The 23048-nt window shown below is 36.7% G+C and overlaps 1 protein-coding gene across 2 annotated transcripts in view; it reads right to left on the minus strand.

The window, feature by feature from the left end:
• glcci1a (glucocorticoid induced 1a) overlaps window positions 1-23048 on the minus strand; it is a 294096-nt gene that overhangs the window by 82126 nt on the left and 188922 nt on the right. Inside the window, exon 4 of one of the 2 annotated variants that reach the window (XM_028817035.2) lies at window positions 10043-10156. In XM_028817035.2, coding sequence (XP_028672868.1) covers window positions 10043-10156 — 114 coding nt within the window. Of the gene's footprint in view, window positions 1-10042; window positions 10160-23048 lie in introns of both variants that reach the window. The other variant, XM_028817034.2, reaches the window with a different exon arrangement.

Raw genomic sequence — 23048 nt, forward strand, 5'->3', positions numbered from 1 at the left:
CAGATTCTCACCCCCTTTTTTTTCTTCTCCATTTATCTTTAGTCACTTATTAATTCATCTATTTACTTCATTTTACTAGCTTTAAGTTTTACTCTGCTGGCTTAGGTCTCTTTCTCAGGGGTGGGGTTGATTTGCTTTCGATCTTATTTTTGTAAAAATTTATTTATTTGTATGGAATGTTGTGTGATTTCAATAATATCAATAAAATAATAAAATAAATTCTTATTTTTCTATGAATTTATGATAAGGTCCATGGTGTCAATTTATTGTGAAAAGTCGTCCAAAACACATACTGAAATCAATTCATATATGGTATGTACCCAGGAGGAACCAATTAACACAGAAAACAGTGCAGTAAATAATTCTTAATGGAATAACCATAAATTAAGAAAAATACACCAAAAAGACTATGGCTCACAGGGACCCTATACTGGAAATAACAAAGTTTAGAAAATAAATGAATGAAAGAATAAATGAATGACTGAAAATAAGGGTAAAGAGAAGCACGCCAAAGACTATAAGAAAAAGATACTTTTATGCAGAAATATACTGCTCAAGAAAATTGCACCTGTTGTCACTTTCATTTGCAGCCAAGCAGGTCACATATGCTTCCTAATTGGACAGATTGATAACCCAGAAACTTAATTGATTTGGTGTTAAACTGTGATGATTTAAAGTTCCTTTAGTTTATTGAGAAGTGCATATGACATGTAAAGATCATGACAGATATCTTTTTTTTATTTGACTGACAAAGATAATCACAACATGTGAAATAAATGAAGCACATGCTTTGTTAGGGTGACTGGTGATCTGCGACATTTCTCCGTCCTGTGTGGAGTATGCTAAGCCTTCTTAAGTTGAGCACTGTTACTGCAAGGATACAGGAGTTATGATGCATAGTTTTGTCAATTTGATTTCTAACATTCTATCCAATATATTGTCCTCCCTATCTATCTATCTATCTATCTATCTATCTATCTATCTATCTATCTATCTATCTATCTATCTATCTATCTATCTATCTATCTATCTATCTATCTATCTATCTATCTATCTATCTATCTATCTATCTATCTATCTATCTATCTATCTATCTATCGTCACACATGTGCGCACGGGAGGCAGCTAAAGGGCTTGAGTGACGGCAGTTCTGAGACATTCCGGGAGGTGACCTTACTGGCTCTGGCCCCTCTGACGTCACGTCCGAGTTCGAACCAATGGAGAACGAACACGACACTGATCCTTATGACTTCACTTCCTATCTTTCCCTTTAAAACCCTGCCCTCTTTCCTAATTCCTCAATCTTGTCTTGGACTCAATTGTATGCACATCAGTGCTGTTTATTTCAGAAAAATGACTTTGCAGCCAGGATACCAGATTATACGGGTGGCTGCCCCAAACCTTTATCTGAGTATGCCTCATTTGTGTGACACTATCTATCTATCTATCTATCTATCTATCTATCTATCTATCTATCTATCTATCTATCTATCTATCTATCTATCTATCTATCTATCTATCTATCTATCTATCAAAACAAAACATTCTCAGACCTGTCCAATCCAATTCAGGGTCATGGGTAGCACACCCTGGCAGCACTGGGTGCAAGGCAGGACCCCACCCTGGAAGGGAGAGCTAGTCCAATCTTTCTTAAAACAACTGATTTTGGCCACACAAGGTCTATATATGTGCTAATGGCAAAAAAACAAACAAAAAAAAATAGTTGAAGTGCCTGTCTTGCAGAAGTGCATCCCAGTGCCAACAAACAGGAAGCATTCACTCCACAGCTGCCTTCGAAGCTTTGAACACTGCCCTCTAAACTTGAATTTCACAATTTAAGAGCTCTAGTTTGGAGGAAAAAACCATGAAAGGTAAGTACTGGAGGAAGACATCTAATAAAAGAGTGTGAAAACATGGTTTATGTACATTTAGAGGTTTATCAGCGTACAAAAGACAACTCTCCTTTCTTGTTAATAGCCTATAAAAATAAATATTCATAAGGAGTGGCATAACCCCAATTTGTTAAAGGTAGTATGATCTAGCACAAGGAGTCATTTCCTAGGAATGACTTGCCTAGTTATTGTTGATTTCACCTTAAGCCCAGAACACAGATGAGGCCTCATTAACAGATCCTCATTTTTGCTTTGAGTCTCATGTGGTACAGTATGTGTTTAAGCCCATGGATTCAGAGAGTCTAGAGACTGAAGAAGGAAAAAAAATGACCTAACTGATTGTGTCATCCTTCCACTGTATTTACCATCTTACCCCAAAGGACGCAGAGTGAGTATGGTCTCCCAAGCTATTTTTTGATTATTATTATTTAGGAAAACAATATAATCCTCAGAGAAAGTACAGGACACGTGTTTATTCTGCTAATTAGGGCATCCATGACGTTTACTTTTATTTTTCTGTTTTTGTTTGTTCATTTTCTCTTCATCCACCTCTATTCCTTAGACATGCACATGAGCTGATGAAAAATTAGCTGTGTGAAATGCACCGATGAAAAGTCCATCTCTAAAACATACACATCTTAATGTCAAATTACTTTAGCAAAAATACACCTTGTTAAAATTAAATAAGATAATTTTGGAATGAAGATAGTGATGTAAGTTAGAATTTTTAAATGAACATAAGGGATGGCATGCAGGCACGGTGGTTAGCACTGCTGCCTGACAGATCCAGGGACCAAGGTTTAATTTGTAGCTCGGTCGTTGTCTGCATGGTGGTGTTTGCACATTTTGGCCTTGTAAATGTGTTTTTTTTACAGCCACATTTCCCCAAAGACAGCACTTTAGCGCAGTTAATGGCCATATGCAGGTCAAGTACACATGACTGTGTTGCTGTGGTATCTCACTCTTGGTCCATTTAAAAGTATCTCCATCCATATATTTTGTCCACTTCACAGAAACCAGGGCCTATCCCAGAAGCTTTGGGTCCCAGGCAGGAACTAACGCCAAACAGACTGCCAGGCCATCTCTCATGCCAAGTCAATTTTCAGTTGGATGCACATCCTGTATGAATAAGCAGCGCTAACCACTGCACTACCCTACAGCCTCATAAAGTTATATATAGTATTATGATTTTCAAATTTTATGGCCAAGGTGTTGAACTCTAAACCACAAGGTAGCTATTTCAGTGTTTCAAAATGTCATGGGACCCTGAGCAAGGCACATGCATTGATTCTAGTTACGAGAAGTGAATGCAAACAGTTTTAAGATATCCATCCATCCATCCATTTTCCAACCCGTATCTGTGCTGCAGTAATTAACATATGGTATAAAACTAATTGAAAAACAGCATGCTAAAATTGCTTGATTATTGCTAAAACTTATACTGTGATCTTCACAACATACGTATCAGACATTTTTTCTGTTTGTGACAGCTGACCTCACAATTAGATACAGAGCATTTCAGAGTCAACACTTCCTGCTCTTTAATCTAAAACCACAATGTTATCTATTAGCTGGCTTATACATTTAGTTACGTTTTTTCTTCAGTGTCAGACCACTAAGATGCCACAGGATGTAACTGAAGCCTACAGAATTAATAAAAAAAAATGATAGCAAATCTTTGATGCTTTGGTTTTCAGGTATAAAATATACTGTACATACAAGAAAAAGAAACGCAGCCTATAAAGAAGTAAAGAATAAATGAAGTCTGTCCTTTTTTAATGCCTAACTCATACTACTGGTAAATCACCATTGACATGATACAATGAATGGATCATTAAGTGATCTTACTGCATTTGGCATAGAAACCGACTTCACCAATGTAATATGTACAGCATGTCTAGCAAGTATATACACTCACTTGTCAAAATAATCCTAATTCAGCATAGCTGACTCAATAGAACTGCTTATGCATAATACATTACTTAATACATTTTTTATGTTGTTATTACAGATATGGGTATCACATCTATGTGCTTTTTTTGTTTTATTTATTTGCTTAGCCTTTTGGCTAAGACATTTCACTTAGCTGTAGGACAGAGCTTAGTAGCAGATGAGAAAACAGGTGTCTTTACAGTTTGATCCTGGAGCTGAAGGCACTCTGTTGCTTCCGCAGTCTTGGCCCCTCGCCTAGATACTGTAGTTTTGTCTTCCTACTATTAAAAAAGTCAACTGGGTTGGGCTCCTTTAAGTAATTCTGTGTCCTTCACCACAACTGATCTTCAATTATAACCACTCACAGTATAACAATTAGTAATTTTTAAAATAAATTATCTAAGGTAGGAGTGAGTGAGTGGTATGGCCAAAATCCATATCAAGGTATAATTAAAATTTTGACAGTTTTGGTAGATAATAGTATAATGTACTTGTGTATATATACAGTATATTTAATTCTGAAGAATATAGTTTTTTTTAACAAACAATAAATTTATTAATGATGAATCATATCTCCTATCCTGCCAAGCATTTGTAACACTCTGCTACTCAAATGGATTTGATCTTTTCTGCCTGAAGCGTTGAAAATGCAGTTGCCTTTTACTTTTTCACTCAAGCCACTGCCAAGCAAATACATGAGAAGACCCATATTTTTCCTGTTCACCCTTTCTGTTTTACACAGGAAGCTTTTAATACATGTACATTGTCAGACCCACTTAATTCACTGCAGAGTTGTTAGAAACTGAAACTAGTACACTGCAAAAAATGTATATGCAAAAACTAGACAAAAAAACTTTAAATGGGAATTGCTTTGCTTTTATTTAGCAAAATTGGGGGAAACAAAATTTACTTGACAACATTTCTTAAAGTAAGCTAAATAATCGTAAGTATCATTTTTTGATAAGTTGATCATTCTTACAATAAGGTAAACAAGATTTAATGTCATGATATAAATACTTTTCACTTTCTTCGATTTTTGCTGTGTAGCACCTCACCACTCATGCTGAAGTGCACATCACACTGGGTAATATATTTAAATAAGTAGACTTACTTCTTACACACAGCTCACATGCAAGTCCATACACAGACACATTCAACTTAAGATATTTAACTTTAAATTCACATTCCCCATTTCCTTTTCCATGCATAGATTTGCATATTGTGCATTTGGAAGTGTTTTATATTTATATTTGTTTGCAAGTTCTTCAAAAATTTTTTGGATGAAGTATTTTTTTTAAATCCATACCGCAATAAAAATGTCATCTGATATACTGGATCAACTGGCTAATCACTCAGTCCAAATGGAGACTTGTGGTGGACTGGTGCCTTTCAGCTGATGCTATAGGGATATGCTGTGGCCTCCACAATCATGAATTGGATAAGCAGGTTCAAACAACTGATAAGTTAATGCCTCATACAATTTCAATATATAAATATAGCACATAAGAGACTCAATATCTGAGTAAAAATACTAATAAATATCTTGTGCATTCACCTGTCCATAGTCTGAATTCACTTTTAATCCATATATTTAAATACAGGGATCCAACACCAGCATTACAATGCCACATGCGATACCAGTCTATAACAGGGGAACATTCAAACAGGGCCAATTCAGAACTAGCAGGTTAACGTAAACTGGGCATACTTTAAAAAACCCTCAGAGAAAAAGGATGAATGAGTACATTTCATACATAGAGCATCTGATGTCAGACACTAAAAACCAGAAAAACCTTAAAGACCACTGAAAGTGATATGGCTGGCATGATGGTGAAGCAGTTAGTCCTAATGCCTCATATCTGCACTCTGAAGAAGAATATAATCAGACTCTCAAAATGTGTCTACTGTATTTATTTCTAATACCTATAACATTAGCTCATAATATAGACATAATATGGGTGAATCAATTTTGACTCTGAACAGTGGACAGATGTAGCAAAAAAAATGTCAATAATGGAAATAAAAACATCTTGCCTTTTTTAAAAAAGTAAAATTGATACATTTCAAATATTTTCATTATTCACCTGTTTTGCTAATATGCTTGTGGATGAAATTAGGAATCCCAAAAAAAAGACATGTGAACATCTATAACAAATTTACACAGTCTGACATACAATACTATAAACCTGGGAATGTGCTTTCATGATTGGCATCTATGTAGAAGTGTTACTAAATATCAAACCTAAAGCACAACAGCAAATAAAGCACTGCTAAGGAAAATTTAATTTATCCACATGGGAGTAAGTTAGTAAGCCACGTAATTTATTGGCCCCTAATATATGCCTTTGGCTTTTTAGATACAGCAGGGAATTGCTTCATTTAAATCTTCAGGACAGCAGCTCTGTTTACTACAAATAAGGAAAAAAAGAGTACTATGAACAAGAGTTCTGCTTCATTGTGACACAGTGGGAAGGGGCCAAAGATCACATTATTATTTCATAACCATCTAAACAGTGCTTCATGCATATATGCTTCACTGCAGTTTCTTTGGTTTTTATATTAACGGCAGAGAAGAGAGGAGTAGATAATATCATAAGTGCGTCTGCACCAAGAGCCAAAAGTTGACTCCCTTATTTATTCTGTATGTCCTGATGCACTAATTTGTCTCTATAGGAGAAAGACGAGAACTACCAAGTAACAAATGAACCACAATGCTGTCCACTCACAGGGTTTTACATAAGGTGATGAGCTGCTAAAATTTTGAATATTTGTCTAAGTACACATAAGAAATACCATATTTTACTAGCACATCATATACTGATGGTTGGACTGATTTTTCAGCACTTAATTATGAAATAACAATAAACAAATGAGAATAATAGAAAAACAAAGCAGTACAAGAACAAAAAAAAAAAGAACACGTGAAGACAATAACAACTGTGAACATTAACATCAGTCTTCTCACCGTCTTTTGGTATCTCATATGACCACCACTGCTCGACATTTCTGTACATCCCATAGGCCTCTGGATCTGCTGTTGTGGGATGTTATCCCAGTCTTGAAGAAGAGCATGAAGAAGCTGCTGGCCAGTGACAGGCACAGCATCAGGGCTCCACATGCTATGATCCAGGCCATCCTATAGATCCCAGCTGTGTGTGTGTGTGTGTGACCCAAGTAACATCATTCTGCTATTGGGTTAGACATCTAGGAAGTGTGAACCTAGCTTTGAAACCATCAGAATGGAGAATATCCCTTATTGTTTTGACCCTGATATTACAGCAGTTGAATGTGTGGCAAATCTAAAACAATGTCTGAGATGGACCTTTTTTTTTTTTTTTTTTTTTTTGATAAGAGTTTGTCAACACTGACACACGCCCACAGCCCGCCGATGGCTTCCTCCTTTCCTACTGGTAACCTTTGAGGTATGAAGGCACTTCTAAAGGAGACCTGGTCAGAAATAATTCCACCTGGACATTATTTGTTAAAAGTGCACCTAACAGATTTTTGTTTTTGGGAAGTTGCAATGATTCAAAATAAGCTATACTGCTGGTTGGAAAAATTGAATGTACAGAACCTATAATTGTAGTCTTTGCATTTTAGAAAATGTTGCTTTTTTCCCCCAAGTGTTAATGGGCTGAAACAAATGCAGAAGAGGAGACTAAAAGTCAGACAAGAGAAACACAAAATAAAACATGCCAAGACTAAGGGAATTTGATTAGCCTCTGACACAGTATAGCGCCTGCCAATGCCCTTTTAAGGTACAGCATATGCAAGGACTTTAAACAAATACTGTATAAGAACCGGAGATTATGTTTTGTGGTAGGACACTTTATATTCTGTGTTAAGTTATGTAAATATGTTAAGCAGGCAAGGATCTTCTTCTTCTACTTTTTTCAGCTGCTCCCGTTAGGGGTTGCCACAGCGGGCCATCTTCTTCCATATTTTTCTGTCCTCTGCATCTTGTTCTGTTACACCAATCGCCTGCATGTCCTCTCTCACCACAGCCATAAACCTTCTCTTAGGCCTTCCTCTTCTCCTCTTGCCTGGCAGCTCTATCCTTAGCATCCTTCTCCTAATATACTCAGCATCTCTCCTCTGCACATGATCAAACCAACGCAATCTCGCCTCTCTGACTTTGTCTCCCAACTGTCCAACCTGAGCTGACCCTCTAATGTACTAATTTCTAATCCTATCCATCCACATCTCACCCAGTGCAAATCTTAGGATCTTTAACTCTGCTACCTCCAGCTCTGTCTTCTGCTTTCTGGTCAGTGCCACCATCTCCAACCCATATAACATAGCTGGTCTCACTACCATCCTGTAGACCTTCCCTTTCACTCTTGCTGATACCCATCTGTCACAAATTACTCCTGACACTCTTCTCCACCCATTCCTCCCTTCCTGTACTCTTTTTCACCTCTCTTCCACAATCCCCATTACTCTGTACTGTTGATCCCAAGTATTTAAACTCATCCACCTTTGCCAACTCTACTCCCTGCATCCTCACCATTCCACTGACCTCCCTCTCATTTACACACATGTATTCTGTCTTGTTCCTACTGACCTTTATTCCTCTTCTTAAGCAGGCAAGGATAACAATTTAAAAGGAAAACAAGGAATAGCCATACAAGAAACTCACAAACACTGCTTTTGGAATGAACTTTACATCCCAAAACACGTCTCTTTTTCTTTCATAATTAGCATGTCTTCATAGTATTTATTTAACAATGCTAAATGTAGATGTATTCTAACTTTCCTCTGACACTTTCCATATTGTGGTGAAACTTGGCATTAACAGCAGTTTGCTTTCTTTCCTGCAGCTGTGAACAAGTCTGGTAACATTAGAGCCACACTGCCAGCCAACATTTAGCAAGCACAAAAAGTAGACGTGTACAGAGTACAATAAGTCCTGCTGTTAACTGAATTCAGTAAAATGAATAAATGTTGTTTAATGTAAATATTTCTACAGATAAAGAAACATATTGAGATGTTGATGTTCATGGTGCCCCATGTTTAATTGCTCAAAAAAGACTGCAGACCAGAACTTGACATAATGGTGCATAGTGTTTCACTCTGAGTGTCTATTGTTTCCAGTTAATGCAGTGGTTTCTAACTTGTTAATCATGGAAAAGCTTTTTAAAAGGGGTAAGGAAACAATAAACATCTACCATACTAAACGTCAAAGAGCCAGTTGGGAGGATATTCCTTCTACCAGTCAAGGCTGAAGAAGTTTGCAATAATAGTAAACAGGCTAGACAACGTGCACTCACAATGAAAGAGTCTGTTATGTTGTAATAAATGTGTCTCAGTTTAAAAAGATGCCATCATCCAACTGTTTAAGAATTTACTGCTAACTTTAACTTGCAAGTTCTCGAGCAATACTATAAAAATTGCAAAGTCATTGTCTCAGCTTGCTGACTTCAATGGCAAGTGAATAAAACTAAGCAGGTTTCTGCTTGTGGATGTTTTCTGTGAATGTCTACCATTACAATTATTCCTAATGCAGATTCTTTTGGACTCACAAAGCAGCATTTTTTTATTTTGAGACCCCACTCAAATATAAAGGTTGCCAATAGTGTTTTAGACGTTCATGTATACAAATGTATTATAGTCCTTAAATAATAATAATATATTTTATTTATGTAGTGCAATTCCTGCTTAAATACTAACAAATACGATTGCTTCAACATTTTTAGATTTTAAACATCCACATTCTTGACAAAAATTCTTTAGTAATGAGTTTTCTTTGGTTTTTTTACCTCAATGTAGTAAAGTCAATGAGGGAGTATTAGCTGATGCCTTGTAAACCAGTGTTCTTTACTGTTATTTTCAAATATATTTCCGAACAGATGTTTATTTTGCATTCTTGTTACTTGACATTGCATTGTTCATGACAGGATGGATTCCAAGATTCTGCTGTTACGATGGGTTGGGAATTATGCCGATTTGGCAACACAGTAGTGACTACTGTAAGTGTTAAAAAAAAAACAACTGAGTAAAGTGATAAACACTATAACAATAATGTCTGCTGTGCTGTTTTAACCTAAATATATTTTAGAGCTATTGTACTGGGAGGCCTGTCAGGGCAGCAAATTTGAGATTTCCAGATAAGACAGAAATGTTTGTTATGACAAAGCACTTATATTTACATTTTCTGGAAATGTGAAAAACTCTAACAGATTTCAGAAAGTTATCTTTGGCACAGAGACTTTGCTTACCTGAGTCTGGCTTACAGCGGTATGGTTTCCATGAAGTGGAGAATGACGATCCTTCTCTTTACTATGTCTGCTGTTCTGTTTACTGCGCTGCAGCTGTTGCCTCAGTTTTGCAATCTGCTAAAAAGTGAATAAAAACATGTGAAACTAATGGAAAAATAAACAGTGAATAGTAAAGGAATAAAGAAAACTTTAGGCAGTGATTGCTTTAGTTGAAATATTCAGCTTTTTTTCTGGCACTGCATGCCAAGAGACAAACCTTTTATGGCATTTGGTAACAAATTGAATGGCTGCCAAAAATGCTATCAGATGCTATCAGGTATGACAAGATTGTGAGCCAGTGGCATTATTCAATGAACAATTAATAGTACTAAGGAGGCTGCCACAAAAGGATGGGGTGGTGGGCATGTAGCATCAGGCTAGTAGAATTCCCATTTTTCCGTCCACTATCTGAACACATGTTTTCCATTGGTAGGTAACACGGAGCAGTAGGCTTTGCATTTAATGAATTTCCAAATACTGTACATAAGTCAGTCAGTCAGTCATTCTCCAACCCACTATATCCTAACACAGGGTCACGGGGGTCTGCTGGAGCCAATCCCAGCCAGCACAGGGCACAAGGCAGGAACAAACTCGGGCAGGGCACCCGCTCACCATAATACTGTATATAACAAGAGTTATATCTAATCTTCAAAAAACAAATTAACCTAGGGTTATCAATAGGACTCTTTGACTTTCTTATGTATGTTACTTGCCATTTTGCAAACTTTAGAAACACAAACATATTCACACTTTAAAACTCTTAACTGAATATTAAAGAGGACCTTCGCTGTAAATATCCAAAATAAATGCAATTAGTATAATGTAATTAAAACTAATGTGTGAAATCACATAGAGTATACCAAACTGTATAGGGTTTCTGTGATACCACCTTTAGTAACACATTTATTCTGTATCCCCATAGAATTTATATTCTAAACACTACATTTATTTTACATTGCATTTGTAAAATTCAAAAACTATGTGCAAAAACCTATAAAACAAATTTAAATATGTGGCAGTTCTTTAGATGATGCATAGTGCCCCCCAACTGCAAATCACCTCTGTAAATTAAAGCATATGAATTTCAGAAGGAAATTTTCATATTTGAAATAACTATTCAAAAATCACATTGTTAGCCTGCTGTATTTTTTTCTCCAGAAACAAGAAAAAATATATCAATTTGACTTTGTGAACTTTGATTTATTGGGGGACCTTTCACTGTTAATTTTGTACAAAAAAATTTAGACAGTTTCTTACATAGATGTCTAAGGAGCTCAATTTCTGTAATACCTTTATAATAAATACTTAACTGGAATATCTGGCTTATGAAAATATAAGATGAAATATAAGATGTACAGTGGCTAAATCTATCCCTACATCTTGTCTTAGATACAAAGAAGTCAGGAGAGTTTACCACAGTTCTATAGCACTTCACATTATCACTAAATGTAGTATTCTTTTGATTAAGTACCCTTCAAGCCATTAATATATCTGCTTAATTTAGTTACAACCCTGGAAGGACTAGGGTATGTGTGGAGCTTATCCAGGTAACACTGAACTCAAGGCAGGAAAAGACGATGAAAACGATCTCCTCTTCCAACTAAAGTGGCACACAGGCTCATTCTAGGGTTCTAGAATGAAACAGAGGGGAGATTGTGCTAACTCCACAAATGTTTGGCCGGGACTTAAACTTGTAGCTACAATGACCAACTATAGAATAAAGACATATGAACCAATAAAAGGTTAACAATTCATTATTCAGTTTTGTTTTAATGCCACTTCCAAGATGTTAATACCTAGCCACTCTCTATTCTTAAGTTTAGGGATGCACCAAATTTATGGCCTCCAAAAATATTCAAACAAAAATTGAAATTTGCTTTTAAACTGTTTTTTTTCTATGTGTCAGCATGAAGAGAGCATTAACATTAGTCAATAGACATAAATACTGTAAGTCATCATACACCAAAGTATATTTTGTTACTCATTTTTATGTATTTACTTAATCAATTAGTCTCAGTCTTTTTTGATAAGACTGACTTTGGAAATGAAATAATTTTTCATTAACTTGCAATTTTATAATTTAATTTAATTGTCATGTACACCCTAAAAGTGAAATTGATGTAATTTAGGCCTTATCCATTGATATAAAAACACATGAGCAAAAAACTAAATGAAAAGAAAAAACAGCTTTGGCCAAGATTTTTCATTTCAGTGCATTGTTATTTATGGTTCTTTTTTTAACCATGAAACATACCATAATACTCTCAAACTTTGACGTAGTTCAAGATCATGGGGGGCCAGAATCTACTTAAGCAGCACAGAGTGCAAGGCAAGAAACAGGCACACATACCTACACTAACATTCACGCTTGGGCCAATCGAGAATTATCACTTAACCTAGCCTGCACATCTTTGGGGAAGTAGGAGGTAAAATGGAGTTTTTGGTGGAAACACGAAGAAAGTATTAACTCCACATGTGAGATCTGAACCAAGCATAATAAATTAGTGTGCCAATATGCTGCCCATTCACCTCTTATTTCCTGATGCTGTCCATTTGCTATGGGTCAGCAACATTGATGAGTCTCCTCCATCTCTATGTCTAACTATACAGTAATCCCTCCTCGATCGCGGGGGTTGTGTTCCAGAACTCCCCGCGAAAGGTGAAAATCCACGAAGTAAAAACCATATGTTCATATGGTTATTTTTATATATTATAAGCCCTTATAAACTCTCCCACACTCTTATAAACATTTCCCGCACAATTATACAGCATAAACCCTTTGTATTCTCTTAGATATTAGGTAAGACTCATTGAAATTATGTATGTAAACACACTGTTTATATACAGTAAAACCTAAATATTATTTTAAAGATATCGAGCATCTCCGATATCACATATGTTACAGCCATTATGACAGGCAGGCCACCAGCAATAAATATGTACAATGCAAGAAAAATTGTATACAGTAAAATGTGTGTACAGTGATACTAAACTATGTACATGTAATAAGTACTGTACGTAGAAAATTAATTATGTTACTCACCAACAATGACACTGCGACTTGTCAGATAACGATGAGTTTAATTTTACTGCACAACAAAGGAGAGCGTTACAGCTCTTCTAAAGGAGCCTCTTCAGGCGATTGTGTAGCACCGCAGTTGTTCTTCTTCTGGCAGTCTGCAATCCAGATCCCTAAAGCAAATTCCATCCAGACTACCGCCTTATTACATCCACTTACAACTCGTTTTGCACCCTGGTTAAAGGACACTGCGGCCATAGATCTTATATTCTTTTCCTCCTTTTTAAATAAAAAAGAATCGTGGACTCATTGATTCCGTAATGGCGTCCTGCAGCGGTGTAGCTGTTCCCTTCCTTCAACATATCCAAAACTTTTACCTTTTCGGAAATCGTTAGCATCTTCCGTTGGCGCTTGGGCACGGCCCCTGAAGCAGTAGCAGGAGCACGTCACGTTGATGCTGAATGAGTGAGATGAGATTTCCTGGTTAACGCAGCTGAATTGAATTCTGTGCTCCGTCACTGAGCCAATCAGCACACAGGAACTTAACTGCGTGCTCTGATTGGGTAGCTTCTCAGCCATCCGCCAATAGTGTCCCTTGTATGAAATCAACTGGGCAAAGCAACTGAGGAAGCATGTATCAGAAGTAAAAAGACCCATTGTCCGCAGAATCCCGCAAAGCAGCGAAAAATCCGCGTTATATATTTAGATATGCTTACATATAAAATCTGCGATAGAGTGAAGCCACGAAAGTCGAAGCGCGATATAGCGAGGGATTACTGTACTCCACATTATCCACCTTCAACCTAATCACCCCCAAAATCCAACCCATAGAGTCTCCCCTTGATGTATCTTATCCAGATTCATTCACAACCAATCCTCTCAACTAACCCCCCTTTTTTCCATTACACGTGTCCATACCAGCTCATTCTAACTTCTCAAATTTTCACACTGATCTTCACCTAACCTACTCATTCCTCAGTGAGACTCATGTCACTGCACCATACATCATAATAATGGTACACAGATCTTTAACTTTATTTTCCTTGGCTTCTTTTATCACAAACCACTCTGGACCTTCCTTCTTTTCGTCCATGCTGCCTTTGTTCAGCCACCTATTCCCCCCAGCCACCCCAAGGATTATAACTAATGCTAAGCATTTAAAGTTCTTTAACTTCTGAAGATCTAATCCAGCTATATCTTGGTTTAACAGTCTCTCTTCTCTCTCAGCCTGCTACTAAACCTGACCACGAACTTCCAACATATCCATTTCAAACCTCCCCATTCCAAGTCTGCCTACCACTAAATTACACTTCTCTGCAATTTTTCCTCCGACTTTGTCGTGATGCCAAAATCAACAACATATATTGTAACAATTCGTAGACTTCAGTACTCCAATACTCTTACTAAGCACAACCATCACGATGAAAAATAGGAAAGGGCTAAGAGCCAAACCCTAATGTATCTCTACTTGCACATTTAATGTTTTTATGTTTCCACATGCAGTTCTCACGGTTACTCATCCCTCATACTTCATTTCTACCAGTCTTACCAGCTTACCCAGAAGTATCATCTTCTTTAGATTAAACACTACATCTGTTTGGATTCTTTCATAGGCCTTTTGCAAATCTTTAAATGAATAACATAACTTTTCATTTCCGTCTCTTCTCACAAACTTGCTGCAAAGTTTTTAACACTTTAATGTAATCACGCAACAGTTCACACAATTCAGAACATTTCCCTTATTTTTTTAAAAAGGATCTGTTCCTCTTTCTCCGGTCATCTAGGATCTTGTTCTTATCCCATACTGATTTCGTCAAGTATACTAACCAGATAAGCCCCCAATTTCCCAAAAGCTTCATAGCTTTCAGAGTTTTAATCCACACCCAAATGTTTGAGATACTTTTCCTGCCTTCACATTACTTAATTCCATCTTAATTGCCAATATTTATACCTTAATCACTAGTTCTTCAACATTTCCAGCTATTTCAAGTTACCGCCTATTGTTCTCTGTATTAAACGTTTTTTCTTAGTATTCCCTCCTTTTACATCTATTTTTTCTCTTTCATTTTTCCACTCCTTTTCATTTCCATTTGTACCCTACATTACCCAGGTATCCTTTCCAGATGTTGCTTTATGATATTTTTTATCATATACAGATACTTTTATTCTAATTTAAAACTTCCCATACATATTCTGGACTGCTCTTGCTCCTGCTAACCTAACCTCTCTCTTTCTCTTCATTTGTGTCTTTGTGTAATGTTCCTCTGTTCCCATTAAATGCCCCACTTTTTGTCCTTTAAATACACATGACTTCTCCTTCACTGCTTCCTGCATTTCATCATTCCACAACCATCATCCAACCCTCTCCACCCAACTGTGATGAACCATATCTACTAGATTGGCCATCTTCTGTATTCCTCCTATGCATAATGTTCTCTTTTCTCTTCAAATATCTCCTCATACTCTTCAATTTATATCCACACTACTCTCTCCATCCTTACACACCTCCACCTTCCCAACATCTGCTCCCAGGCTCTCTACAAATGCCTCCTTCTCTTCTTCTCAAAATCCCTTCTGGAATACATATGCAAATATTACATTTGCAATTTTGATTTCCAATAATAATCACATGTTAATTAGCTTATCACTGACTTTGCTAACATCCATCACCTTATCCCCCAATCTTTCTTTACTACAACTCTCAAACCATTCAATGATATTCGGTAATATAATTTACCATTCAATATTTTCGTAGCACTTGCTTCCTTCCATCTTGCTTCTCCTCAAACACATCCATAATTTATTGAGGTCTACCTGTCTATCTACATTTTAATTCTCTACTCTATCCCACCTTTCTTTAGCCACACTCGTGTCCTCTGTAGTAGCTCAAGTTCGATTCACATGCTTCTAGGGGAATTCATACAGAGAATGCCTTAGTATTTGTACTTTTCTTACACTCATCAGACATGACTAACTTTACCATTAGGCTTCATAATCACATGCACTGGATGAAACTGAAAAATTCTGAACACTGGTCCTAGTCTTTGTTTAACGAGTCGAAGCTTCAAGACAGCAGATTCTGCCCACCATGAAACATACACAGTATAAATAAAGAATAAATGGAAAAAGCAAAAAAAAAAAAGCAGTGACAATAAACATAGTATTTTAGAAGGAATTTAAATTAATACTTAGAACATTTATTCTGTTTGGCGCTTTCATTATGAATATACCGGTAGTTCAATATATACAATGCAATGGATGGCATACAAGACTTCTATCTCTCACCCGGCTGGAAGGTTCAGGTGGCAAATGGGCAGGGACAGTGATGGGATATTCCCTACCTTAGCTAGGAGGATGGTAGAAGATGCCAGGACAGAAGTGGGCACACTAGTGTCTCGGCAGGGTTGGACCAAAGAACAATATCAGGCTGGGAGGCCAGTGTGATGGAAGGAAAGGTGGAAAAAAACTGTCAGGACTACTAGCTCCCCCAATAAATGGTAGCATCCCTGGGTCAGGATTCCCGTATGGATAACCACAGGGCATGCTAGGATCTGTAGTCCTGTGGGGTAGCCCTGTCGGGTTCAGTGGGGGCCGCCAGTTGATGACAGTAATCATCCTTATTTTATGGGACTTTCCTTTGACCCTGAAGTGCTTCCAATGGGCTATGCGCTAACACCAGAAGTACTTCCAGGTCCAAGATAAATGGAGCCACTCGACCTCGTACGGGCGAGATGGAGTCGGGTGAAAGAGGACAAAGCTTGCCTGGGAGGTGTGGAGAAAGAGAGAAGAATTGTATTATATTATTGTGCCTTTGTTGAAGGCCTTTAAAGGTATTTTGCATAATAAATATGTGTGTTTGCACCCAGGACTTGTGTCTGTAGTTGTATTTGGGGTGCTGCCATGCCCCTACTGATCACAACAATGCATCTTACATATAAGTAAAAACATATTTTAGCATGAAGTTTAATTAATTACTCTACAACCCTGAACTGGATAGGTGGGACCAGAAAATAAATGGCCGCTTAATTAACTTGTTTAGGATCATGCAGATAGATTTCAACGTGCAGCATTTCAGTCTAAAGTCCAGTCCCTCATCTACCAGACACCTCATTGTCTGACAAATAATTAAAAAAAATTAGAAAACCTGACGTTTTCTACAGATTGAGTACTGAATATTGAAGTAAAGAAAACCTTAGGTAGGAGTCATGACACAAAAGAAAGCCACAAAGATAAACAGAATACGTTCTAACTGAAACAGCTAAAATTAAACCTCCCATGGGAAGTGTTTACAGTAGTTTCAGGTCCCTCCCAATGCTTTAATTGGTCTTTATGGGTCAGTGAACCTTGTTGTCAAAACTGTTTTATTCTAATAATGTGGCTCACGTACAAAGAAACTACTAAATAAGGTTACACTATATCCTCTTGAGATAAACAGATTTTATTTCAACCTTTTGTGTCCCTCACCTTTCATTCTCTGATTGTGAGTCTATCACTGTGCACCTTGAATCTTATGCTGAGGTTTCCCTGATGATCATCTCAGATAACAGACGAACACCAGTTTTTATTAAACAGCCATGTATTTTGAACTCTCCACTAAGAAAACTGAGTGGACATTAAACCAACAAGCCTGTCACTGTGCAACTTTCAACAAGTCACTTGTCAGTAGTCAATACCAGACTTGTCTATACTAAAAAAAAAAACAAAGACATGAGGTCCTCCAAGGGAATTTTTTAGTGCGTCCTACGTCTGCTTCGGGTCTCAATCAAGTAGGCAATGCCTGGTGCACTTCCAGTAGAATGTGCCCAGGGGAACTCCTCACTGGCATACTAAAACCACTTCATCTAGCTCTGCTCGATTTTAAGGAGCAGCAGTTTACTTAAAGTTCCTAATAGACTGACGTGTTCCTCATCCTGCCACTTGCAGTAAACTTAGTAACCATATGCAGAAAACCTAATTCAGTACCACATTGTTATTCTAAGCTTGGTTCCTGTTTTGTTTCAATTAATTTTTCCCAAAGTCTTCTGGAGCATGGTTGGTTCCTGCTTTTTATGTGAAAACGATGCTACCCTGCTAGTGAGGCTGTAGTCACTGAAGTTGTGTTCACTGATTTGTTGCAGTCTCTGTCATTATGCTAAATGCAAGTCCTTATCCAAATCTTTGTTTCCCAGTGCATATTTCTAAACATGTTTGGGTTTGTTTTTGTTATGTACAACACATACACTTTAAAGGGTGCAACATGACTTTGAAAACTTTGATTTATAATAAGGAGTTGTATGTAGCATCCAATAAAACTGAGAGAAGGGGCGTCCTTCAAAGCATAAAACTGTGTAAAAAATTAAAAAAAAAACAACAAAAAAAGCAACAAATCAAACTACGGGTAGGAATTTACATTTTATCCATTATGTAAGGAAGTACATTTCTCAGTTACGTCTGGTGTGATCAATGTACAACCTCTAAAGACAGATACAAGACCTATTGATTTTATTTTTTTCTCCAGCTTTCTGGAGTTTTTTTTTTGTTTTTTCTGTCCACTCTGGCCATCGGACTTTACTCCTTTTCTATATTAACTAATGTTGCCTTATTTTAATTTCTTATTTTGTCTTTTATTTTTCTTTTCTTCATTATGTAAAGCACTTTGAGCTACTTTTTGTTTGAAAATGTGCTATATAAATAAATGTTGTTGTTGTTGATGTACTGGAACACAGGAAGGTGAACTGGCGGTCCAAAATTATGATTATACACCATGTACTGAATGACCCCACACTCTGAGTGTCAGGTTCTGAACTTCCACATTGCCAGTGGACCCTACTTCATCACTTTTGGACTTGCCAAGACCTTTGTAATGAAAATTGGTTTTGTTTTGCCTCAGCCCTAATGATAAATGCCAGTAAGGTTACATTTAGACGATGAACCACATTGGTGATTCTTGCCCTATATTGAAGTTGAGTAGTGGCATACATGCTCAATACAATTTTGGTAAATAAGTACAAGAGTGGTTTAAAAAAAAGGTGACAAATGCACATGCATAGTAAAATACATGTGCAATTAACACATCCTCTGAAATAGCACTGTGCCTGCTTTGGTGTGGTTCCTGGAAGTGCAAACATCTAGATTTCCTCCTTAGACAGTCAACGTGATTTCAGCATTTTTCGAGGCCATAGCATACAGGCAGTGTTAAAAAGAGCAGAATAGAATGTGACATGTGAAATGCAATTTATTCCAGTAATGGAAATTGTCTTGGAGGTCTGCAGTTGGTGTAGGTTTTCATTCCAACCAGTTTTGTAATTAGAAGCCAGGCCTAACCGATAAAAAACATGGAATTTAACGTAATTTTTGTTAGGGCGTTCTTCCAGGACAAATCTTTATCATACTGTAGACTTTTCATTTTCTGAGAATATCGTCCACATTTTCTGTGGTCCAGAACAGATTTGTACCTCTTGGTTCTTCATTTCTCTCTCACTTATCTGTAAATACAGTATTGCATTAACACAGATACTTCTTGTTGCCTATACACAGGCTTAAATGGATGAAAGTTAGCTGGAGAGCTCATGAAAGGTTCCTTTGTCATTTGCACCTCATTATTAACTAATGGTTAAGAAAACAGGCAACAACTGAAACCTTAATGCAGCTGTCTACAACTAAAACAGGCAATTAAGAGTTTAGAATCATAATAAACAAGTTAACTAAAACAAAGAATAAAAAACATATTGCTATAGTAGTAAATACATAGGTTCTAATTAAAACTTTGGTTAAAGGAAAAACCTGTAGTCACTGCGAATCTCCAGGACTGAAACTGAGTACTTTTGATATAGAGTATATGTCGTGCTTACAGTATTTAAATAGGATATTTAATATTTAATAGGCAGTTAAAGACTGAATATGTCTTGAATGCATGAGAGGTGATATCTGGTTAGTTAACAGAGTTTTATGCTGCTTAACTGAGTATAACGTATCAGCCATTGGTTAACGTGGAGTGCATAAAAATGCTCTTCTCTTCACTAGTGGCAAACCTAGTTACTTGGCAAAGGAAATGTTTGCTAGTGGTGACCTGTAAGTTGCAATTGTCAATATCGCTAAACCTTTACTGGAAAGGGGAATATTGGGGTTCTGCATACCTGTAAAAAATCAACCAATGTCTTCTCTCACTTTGCATTATACTGTAACATTATCTAGATTCGTGTTTATGATAAAAGGCTTTAAATGTTCGCAGAGGTATAAGATCAGGGAGCACTAAATTACTCCTTGATATGCTGTGTAGTGTTGGGAAATTGAAATGGTCTCTAAAATGCATAAATGAGAAATTTACAACCCTGTCCAAGTAGGGCTATCGTTATTTTACTGGCGATGTTATAGACCAGTGCCTGATTGTATTCTTTTTACTTGTAATAATTTAATAAGAACAGTAAGTGCACTTCTAGATTTGGTTCAGATTATGTTTTGAGATGGAATTCAGCCCTTTTTAAAATATGTTAATGCTTCATGAAATATAAAACTTCAGGTATGCTGGTCAAACTTCCTTACAAACACATAAATGCTTACTTAAAAGTAGTGTTTATCATTATTGCCTGACACTTCCTTTCAGAAAAACGTCTTTGTCTGTTTTCCTGCTCTTCTTATATTGTTCCAAAATAATGTGTTCATAATGTTGTCTAAGCTGTTTAATTTTTACTCATGTAATATTTGATTAGTTATAACTGCACTGGCCTGCAGGAGATTCAAGGATGAACACACATTTGAGACTGACATTATATTGATACTGACAATTCTGATGATGCTTGCCTCAGTGAGATTGTCAAAATAACTAGAATTTTGCATCTTATTCACAAGACTGAACTAGTTCCACACTGTTTTTCTAAATAAAATAAAGGTACCACTTGGCAAGATAATTCCATTCTTAACTGACTAAAGTTAACAATGACCTTTAAAGGGAATATTTGGATATTCTGCTAACAATTCTCCCCCAAAAAAGTCTCTTTTCACTGTAATTTCATGGCTAACATGTGCCCCCACAACAAAGCCAAATAACCCTAACCCTAAAACCAATCCTAAACCTAATCCTAATGGCCCACACTTCCACAATATTCAGCAGAAGCCATTTTCTCACAAACTACATCATTGAGGTTCATCTCCCAGCACTCACAGAAATGCCGGGGCCAATGTACTGTATTATCTGGGCCCCCAGTCATCATCAGTGGCTCTGCAGCCACCAAACACACCCATTTCAGACTCAAAAGTCCAAAACAAGGACACTGAAGATTCAATTTTATACAGAGCTAAAGACTAAAATTTTAAACTGGCTGCCAGGGAGTAATCAATATAAATTCAAAGATGAGTATGTGCCCAGATTTTCAAAGCTTCAAATGAACATGCAATACAAGCAATGCATTCCTACAAAACATTTCTGATTAACGGGTGTGCATAATGCTATGGGATCAAAAGAAAACCCAAATGGTATTATAAAAATAAGTGAAAAAATGTGTTTTGTGCACTAAATTGTAAATTTAAATATCATGAATTGGACGATACAGCATCGAGTAATAAATTAATCTTGAATCTGATAGTGATTTGAGATAAAAATTATGAAAGCTGTAAGTGAATTGTTTGATTCAGCTGCCCCCATTATAATCTAGACGTTGAATATCACACAAAGCTATTCTTTGTTCAGTCCTGGATGCCATAAAGGCAGCTACGAACTGACACAGCACAAGATTATTTATTAGCATTCTAGTATAGTGCACTGGGCTTTCTTTTGAATTTCCTTATTTGCCTGACGAGACGGGCCCAGACTTGCCATTAGAAGGACAAATAAAACACATAAATACCTCAGATGCAATGCATCTTTTCTAAAACACTTCACATTTACTCTGCAATTAATAATGATTGTGAAATAGGTCTGCGGATGAACAGATCATTATAGAATTATATAAGGTATGTTGCAGGAGAAAACACAAAGTCAGAAACTGTGCAACTAAATCAAACTGCAGCATGGATAATATTTTTTGAAGCTGTAAAGTTTCAGTGATTTGCACTGTATGTGTAATAAAAGCGCACAGTGGTGATTTTTGTGCTAAAAGGTTTCAGCATATCTACTTCATGTAAGAAAGCCTGATGATCATTAAAGTACAAAATGTACGGAAATGTTTATGTGCAAAGGGTTAACATAGCATGTATTTAGATAACTGCACAATACCTACATTTCGGAAGAATATGCACTCGAGTAATAATTATTTTGACCAGCTGGCTCAATTCATTCTTTTAAAATTCAATTTAAAACAAATTTGTTCATGAAGGCATTTAACTTACCTTGACATTCTGAGCCTTCTTTTAGTTTACCTCTCTTTCCTGTTGCTCAGGATGATTGGCATTTGTATTGCAAATTATGTTATATATATATATATATATATATATATATATATATATAATGTATTATTAAAATGTATGATTAGGACATATCAATGAATGAGATATTAAGGCAATGTGGGTTGGCACCTCAACACCTCAATGCTGGAACTCCATATTCCATGTAATGCCAAGATATTGTACAATCATGCTTGAATTGTATTTGCGCATTTCCACAAATGGGCAGCATGGTGGCACAGTGGTTAGTTCGTCTATTTAATCCATCCAGTGTCCAGTTGCTGCTTGTGCAGAGTTTGAACATATTCCATGTTTCTGCATGTGTTTGCCTGCCATATCTTAAAGCTCTGAGTATTAGGTTAGCTGTCAATTGTGCACTGGCCCGTTATAAGCGTGTGTGGATCCTTTTAGGGACTGCCATTTCATTCAGGGCTGGTTCCTGTCTTGCATCTTATCATGTGATGATATCTGCTTTTCAGTCTGGCAGCATGACCTCACTTCAATCTCAAGGAAAGCTATTCTTAACAATATCTCGGCATCCTCCAAAACCCGGCTCTGAGGCTTAGATTGCTAGAGATCTACACCGGCAAG

This window comes from Erpetoichthys calabaricus, chromosome 13 (assembly GCF_900747795.2).
Source record: "Erpetoichthys calabaricus chromosome 13, fErpCal1.3, whole genome shotgun sequence".
NCBI classification, from domain to species: domain Eukaryota; kingdom Metazoa; phylum Chordata; class Cladistia; order Polypteriformes; family Polypteridae; genus Erpetoichthys; species Erpetoichthys calabaricus.